This window comes from Schistocerca cancellata, chromosome 11 (assembly GCF_023864275.1).
Source record: "Schistocerca cancellata isolate TAMUIC-IGC-003103 chromosome 11, iqSchCanc2.1, whole genome shotgun sequence".
NCBI lineage: Eukaryota > Metazoa > Arthropoda > Insecta > Orthoptera > Acrididae > Schistocerca > Schistocerca cancellata.
Genome location: NC_064636.1, coordinates 47,528,668 through 47,536,531, shown reverse-complemented (window position 1 = coordinate 47,536,531; position 7,864 = coordinate 47,528,668). Strand labels below are relative to the sequence as shown.

Here is a 7,864-nt window from a genome sequence, read left to right as displayed (position 1 = left end):
GCAATGAAACAACTATTCAAATTCATCTGTAGAATCTATGGGACTATAGACATAGCAACAAATTTACAGAAAAATATCATCTACACACTCCACATGCGAGTAAGGACCACTAAATACGAACGATTTCGCACAATGAGCTAAATAGCTTATGAATCCTAATTGCTGACACGATTAATATGTACAGGAAAGTAAGTTTGGATTTAACAAAGGTAAAAGCACCAGAGATAGATCTAATCTTACACTTCAAAAGAGAAGCAAAGTTTAAAGAAAATCACGCAGCCTTCATTGCATTAGGCCACCTTTAAAAAGATTGACAATGTAAAGTAATGCGACATGTGTGAAATCTCAAAAAATACGAGTGAGATATAGAGTACAAGCAGATTATATAAATTACTATATGCACAATAATCAACACAGAACAGCAAAAACTGAATGAAGGAATACCGTCATTAAAAAGGTGCAAAACAGGGACTGAATTAGTATCGCCAAGGGTTCAGTTTGAACATCAAGGAATCGTTCGCGGAATTGAATAAACTTCCAAGAATTTAATTAAAATTGAGGGTGAAGGTATTTCATTGATAAAATTCACTGGTGTTATTACCATGTTCACTGAAAGCGAGAAAGAAGTACCCAAGTGGTTGAATGCAATAAACAGTTGGATGAGCACAGAATTATGATTTAAACTAAAGAAAGACGGGAATATTGGTGAGTAACAGAAATAACATCAGTGTCAAACTTAATGTCAAAATTAGGGACCACAAAGTAAATGAATTTAAGTGATTCTGCTACCTGGGAAGCCAATTTACACTGAGGGACAGAGCGAGATTGTTATATGAAGTAATTTAACAAAGGAAAACAGATCATTCCAGGCAAAACAAGGCTACTGCTGCCAAAGATAGGCCTCAATTTTGTGATAGAATATCTGAAAATGTACATTTGGAGCACAGTATTGTATGAAAATGAATAATGGATTATGGGAGATACAGGAAGAGAAGTGACTTGGAGCATTCAAATTGGGATGCAATAAAAGGATGTTGAGAATTAGGTGAATTGATAAGAAAGGAACTGTGGAAAGTGGGATATATCTGAAGACATCAGGGAATAACTGCCATGGTACTGGTGGAAGCAGCAGAGAGTAAAAACTGTAGACAAAGACAAATATTGCACTACATCCAACAAATAACTGGAGACTTTGGATGCAAATGCTGCTCTGTGGTGAAGAGTCCGACCCTGCACCCCATCTTCCCAGAAATAAATGATGGGATCTCAGCACTCTAGGTGTGTTGACAGACATAAATGTGATCTACAGTTGGCAGAGTTTCTGCTTTGCATGTCTGTTGTTACTTTGGCTACCTGTTACACCAAAATAAAGTGGTACAATCATGTTGGTCCAAACCCTGAGGAGCTTAGGCATAAGAGACCTCATTTGCCGATTATTACCCTTGTTTTGATTCTTGAACAGAGTAATTCTTGTTACTACCACAAATTTAATCCAGGGGTCTAGGATCCTTTCTCCTCTTTTGTTTGTACCAACGACTCTAAATTGTCTCATAAATAAATCTGTCTTTACTCGTCCCCTGCTACTGCATTCCAATACACCATGATTTTTAGATGTTTATGTCTCTTTAAATATAGTGTTACGCATCATGTGCTCTCATAATCCCTCTCTGTGACTGGATTTTCTGTGTGTGAAGTCGCCTTACATGCCAGAGTTATTGTTGGATTGGTTTACTGGTTCTGATGGGAATATATCACTGAAATGTTCACAAGAGATCACTTTTTTCCCTACCAACCCATTTTTAATTGACCTTTCTTGCATAATACAACTTCCTCATTCTGTGGATACTGCCCCATTATTCATCTGACCATATATTATGATTTTCTTTCCATTTCATTTTCCTGACCCTCACTGAATGTAGACTTATCCTTTACATTTCCTTTCTCTGTTTTTCTACCTTCTGTACAATGTAGTGCTAAACAGTGCGTGCATGTGTGTGTAGTGAGGGAACTCACCGCATGTGAGAGACAGTGGCTTCTCCAGGTGGAGGAGATGTGGGAAGTGCAGCTGCAGCAGGTGTCTGGCAGGGTGCGTTGGCAGTGGTGGTGGTGGTGGCGGCGGTGGTGGCGTCAGTGGTGGTGGTGGCAGTGGCGATAGTGGCGGTAGTGGCGGTGACGGCTGGTGCGCTGCACATACAGAGAGAGCAGAGTGTGAGCTGGCTGGCGTATCCATGTGAGGATGTGGGGGTGGCTCACTACAGCCAGCCCTGCTGAGGGACCGTGCACACACTGGCAACTGGCAGACGACAGGTGCCGAATGCTGCGATAGCGGTCCAGTTAATACAAATGAATTGCTGTTGAGTTGATGACATTCTGATTCACGCCTGAGCTCCCTACAGCAGTTGATCACAACACCATACAACAGGTAGAAATCTTGAAATGACATTCCATAAAGTTTTGCATTGGATGCCAATTTGAACCCAGAACCTAATAGAATTGTTAACGATTTACTGGGATTTGCTTCCAGCACCTATCATTGTTTTATAGCTACAAATACTCGTTAAACACCGTTTTAGAATGCTTAAATAATAATCCGTATAACCTTCAAATGTATAACATTGAATACATCACTGCATAAACAGTTTATACATTCAAATAAAAATGACAATAGATAAACGAACTTATAACAACCTGTGTAACAACACATCGAACAATATCTCTACCATCTTATGCATGAATCTACTTGTTTCAGTTAATTATTCCCTTTAAGGCTATATGCATCAATGTTGAATGTTATGTGAGAGAGTATGCACTTTCCTATGCAGTTGCATGATACTTTTTTTTAGGCATACGCTACATAGGCTACATTTACTGAAGACATGCATCGTCTTTGCCAATATCAATGGTGTGAATAATAACAGAATAATAATGAATGATCTCCTCCAAAAAATGTTATATTGGATAAACAAAGTTGCTTTGTAGCTTAATACCACCTCATGGTGAAAAATAAATTCCTTTTGAAATTGTAATAAAAGCACAACACTTTCAGAATAACAATGGACTCAGTGTCTGAACAGAATAATGACTGTCTATGAATGACGTCCTTATAAACCAAATACATCTCTTCTTTTAGTAAAATTATAAACCACTAGCACCAAAATAAAGCACTACAAAATAAGTAACTGCTTTGACACAATGACACATACGGCAGCTATAAATGCGACAACACTATCTGGAGAACTTTCTGGAAATTCGATTGATACTTGTCGCCGAGTTAATTTTGTATGATCGAGTGTTAGTGTAACCATAGACTCGTACAAAGTCACAGCTGCTCAGTTAGGGGCCAACACTTTCTACAGAAATTTCTGCATCATTCCATAATGCCAATAGTGCAGCTGACCGTTATTTATTTCAGCGATTACAAAATCAAGTCGAAATTATACATTTCACAGCGCAGGTATTTGAGGTTAAGATGTTCCAAATGTTGCTGCTGAGCTGGGGAGCTGGGAGTTTAACAGAGATATCCCTTTCCGCAGTTTTTGACCCTTTTTGGACTATGCAGTTTCATCGTTTTGTTGCTTCCCCAACATTACCAACTCTTCAGGTTTTCCAAGAATAGTGCAAGTCTGGTTTTAAATAGTGGGCAGGTGTAAAAATTTTCATCGGGTCGCTTCAAGTTGTAGCATTTGCATTGCGAATCGTAGGTGAAAGGCAATAATAATTTTTTTACATCTCTACATGCATTGTCAACAGATTGGTGCCGGTTTCGACTATCAGTCAGGCACAGAACTTTTTATCACATAATTTCAGGTTTATAAATTCCACTTCTAATTACTGGTGAAAAACTATTTGACAGTGAACATGTCTTCATGTGTAGTCAACAGCGGTGATAGTATGTACGGGGTTAGAATCCCAGTCAGCACAGAACTTTTCCTCGTGTAATTTCTAGTTCAGGCACGAGCATGTCTCGCTAGTGGTGAAACAATCCAACTGGACAGCCACAGCACTCTTCTGGTTGTGAAGGATATCTTAATTTAATTAACAGGATACTCCGATCATCAGTCTTCAAAGCATGTGTTAAAGACTGGGTTTTGGGAGGTACATATCATGAAAAGGTCGACAGCGCGTTTCGACCTGAGCCAGAGAAGAAATTCAGTACAGTGGGAAGTGTGGGAAGGTGAGAGGGTGTGGCAACGCGAAATTTACTTGGCCTAACAGAGTTACCATATAAATCTAAATTTCATCCAAGAAACACAATTAACAGAAACTGAAGTATTTTTCAAACGAGCCACCTCACTTTATAAGCACACACAAAATGATGAGTCGCTCAAAGTAAGCTGTGTCATTTCCCCATGATGGAAAACAAAGTGTGTGTGTGTGTGTGTGTGTGTGTGTGTGTGTGTGTGTGTGTGTGTGTGTGTGTGGGTAGGTGGGTGGAGGGGTGGGGGCTGGGGCTGTGCTCAATGTTTGTGACTGATGATATTGTGGTCTGTAAGCTGTGCTGTGAACTCACTACTGAAACAAAGTGGAGTTTGTCCTCCACATACAGGAGACATGTATGGTAAATTCTGTGAGAAACTTATGTCTACAAGGTCCTGGCATGGATACAAGGAGAGGAGGATAAACATGACGTAATGAGACATCTTCCCCAAAAAATGCAAAAGCACTGTATTATTGAAGTAAAAAATTATTCTGCTTATATGCAACACTTTTATACATCTTATTTTAATTATTATTAAAATCCTAGGCGTCTGTGATGTATAAAATTTGAGTGTGAGGGGCAATGGGGGGAGAAGAGGAGAATTATACAGCAGAAGACCGTGGTAGCCCCAGAAAGGAAGAGGATATCTCTGTCTGCAACTGACGCCCATAGCGTGTGCAGTATGCGGCAGTGAACTAGGTGAAGATCAGGAATTACAAGGATCTAATATACATCAAGAGAATTTGTAAAATTTACACAAGGATTACTGTCAGTAAAAAGATTACTGTTAACAAAAACTTTCTCAAACTTAAGACCTTGTGTCATTCCCATAGTGTGAAAAAGGAGTTTGGAGTAATGTAGGAAAATATATTTAGGTGCGATGTATTAATTTTTTTTTTCAAGAACATAACTAAAGATTGTAATATGATCGATGTTTCAAACATGAATTTTCATGTTGATGTCTATTGAACAAAAGAGAAACACATTGAATGATTTACAGTATAGGCTATAAGTTCATTGCAGTTGTTTGAGGGAATGCATTTAGCGTCACCTCAAACACAAGCTTACCACTATGTCAAATACCACACAAAATATTACCTAAGTATTAGAATACAGCTGCAAAATAAATGACCGCTTTATCAGTGTTAATGGCTACTAGACTTGTATGGACATATGTAACTGTAAGATGGTGCAGAAAAAAGGGAATTTTGGTCTCAGAAACTGTTTCACGTTCTGACTATGAGAGGTGGAATAGCAACAGTAATAGATGGGGTAGATAATATCATAGGTAGTGCCACAGTGGAATGCAAGTCTGTGGTGTTCACTGGGTGCCTATAGAAATCCATAGAGCAATTGAAACAGGCGGAGAGTCGTGGGGTACTTCTTCATCAAAGACACAGTAGAGCATGGCACTACAGGGAATGTATCCAAGTATTGTATGAGCTTCACATAGCGGCTGAATAGAGAGGAGAAGGAAGTGAGGTGGGAAGACTCAATTTTATGTGACCCGCCAGAACCGTCACGAGGACTGGTTTGTGTTCCTGTGAGGTGGTCCCAGGCTGTGAGAGGTGTGAGCAGCCATACACTGGAGCACCGATGCTTACTTCAACAGGTTTTCTGATCATCTTCCATACAAGACCTGACAGCGAACCATTATTCTGTCATATAATATTGGAGGGCAGCGTGGAGGGTAAAAATCGTAGGGGGAGACCAAGAGATGAATACACTAAGCAGATTCAGAAGGATGTAGGTTGCAGTAGGTACTGGGAGATGAAGAAGCTTGCACAGGATAGAGTAGCATGGAGAGCTGCATCAAACCAGTCTCAGGACTGAAGACCACAACAACAACAACATAATGTTCCTTTAGAGCAATTCAAAATCTTCCATGTACTGCCTGGATTTGGAGAGAACAAAGAATTATGTTGGGGAGGTTACTGGCATATGGCTTGCATGAAGAAAGAAAGTGACAGAGAACGAAGCTGTAATACTGAGGTGTGAACAGCGATTACTCTGATATTCTCCTTTACTACACGAAGAAAATTCCGCAGATCAACATCAGCTGTCGAAAACTGTAAATATGTTGCCACCCTCGTCGAACCGTTGTGCAGTACGCTTCCTTGCTCGAGGTGTCGGCCAGAAGTGACGTACTCGGTCGTCGTCTTCATGCAGCGTGACACTATTCAGAGGTGTCTCATTGTCATCAGCCACAGAGGCACTGAACAACTTTAAACGCTGCTTTATGCGAACAGGCTTACAGCGACCCTAAGGGCTGCCGGCTGCAAACTACACACATCACTGTGTTTGAGGCCGGGTTGGGCAATACAGCTTTGTGAGCACAGCACAATGCGTCATGCTGCGCTCACACAGTGAATGTATCCTATTCTCCTGACACTTGATGCCAAAACCTAAAGAACAACTTTTCATACACGTTTAGTTCGACAGATAAATGTCTACAAATTGGTTGTTTGATGATTTTTGCTAGAAAACATACCTGCTAATGAAGTGGACTCAGCTTAGGGATTCAGCTAATCTGCTACAAGAGGACACTGATAGCATCGTGAGCTAGCAGCAAATGACGGTCTATGATTGTGTATCTAACAGCAGTGACACATCTAAGGAAATTCAGCGGCGAAAATTATAGTCACGGAAATACACACACACACACACACACACACACACACACACACACACATACATCCAGAACTGAGGGACACGTATGATGTGTTGTCTCGCCCTTACCTGCTTTGTGGTGGTGGATCGTACAGCAACCGGCTCACTTTGACCAAGTCTTCCGGCTGCTTCCGCATCGCATCTGCCCACCCCTGAGTGGCCATCACCTCGTGGGTGCGTGCCTTAATAAATTCGATGGCGGTTCGCCTGAGGTCACTGCAGGAGTGGCGGACTGCGAGGACGGCCGCGGCTGCCGCGGTCTCGACGGTCAGCTGAGCGGCCACCTGCCGCTCGCACTCCGCCTTCAGCCGCGACACCCCGTATTTATCCGCTGCGGCCAGCAGTTGGGTGGCCGCGCCGGGCAGCTGGGGGGCCCGCAGGGTGTACAGGTAGGAGACCAGCTGCCTGAGCACCGGGCCCCCCACGCCCGGGATGCTCACCGCGCCGCTGCTGGCCTCGAGGGTGTCGTGGGCGAACATGGCGGCGAACACAGGGCTCCTGTCCGCCAGGACGGCCCTGTGCGCCACCAGCCGCGTGTCGCCTGCCTGGAGTATCACCACGGCGTCGTCCCCGGCGTCCAGGAGGTCCCCCAGGTCCACGGCCGTCATCTCCGTGATGTCCTTAACTGCTTCCATTGCGGACGATTCTGAAACACTGCATCACCGGGCAGCCCTTTCAGCTTACAGGTGACTATCGATACTTCTGCAAGTGACAGGCACACCGGTCTCGAGTGACGGTTCCTAAAAAGTGGTCCATCACCAGCCAGTGGCAGTATCGTCATATCCTTGCTGTGTCAGACTGATGCCATTGCTGAATAGCCACAAACCTTTAATAATACGTTTCTAAATAGTTACGGTTTTCTTTCAGCACATTTTATTTGCGCGACAAGCTCCATAAGGGGGGGGGGGAGGCTTCATTTCCATAATTTTTTCTACACAACGATTTTACTTGAACCGGCAATCGTTAGAAGTGGACATCTACCAAAATACTAAGAAG

General features: G+C 42.5%; 1 protein-coding gene across 1 annotated transcript; it reads right to left on the bottom strand.

Annotated features, from left to right (window-relative positions):
• Positions 1 to 6,933: 6,933 nt before the first annotated feature.
• LOC126108169 (speckle-type POZ protein-like) lies at positions 6,934 to 7,503 on the bottom strand. The gene has a single exon (XM_049913411.1). It carries the CDS (start codon positions 7,501 to 7,503, stop codon positions 6,934 to 6,936), a length of 570 nt encoding a protein of 189 aa, XP_049769368.1.
• Between the last annotated feature and the right edge of the window lie 361 nt (positions 7,504 to 7,864).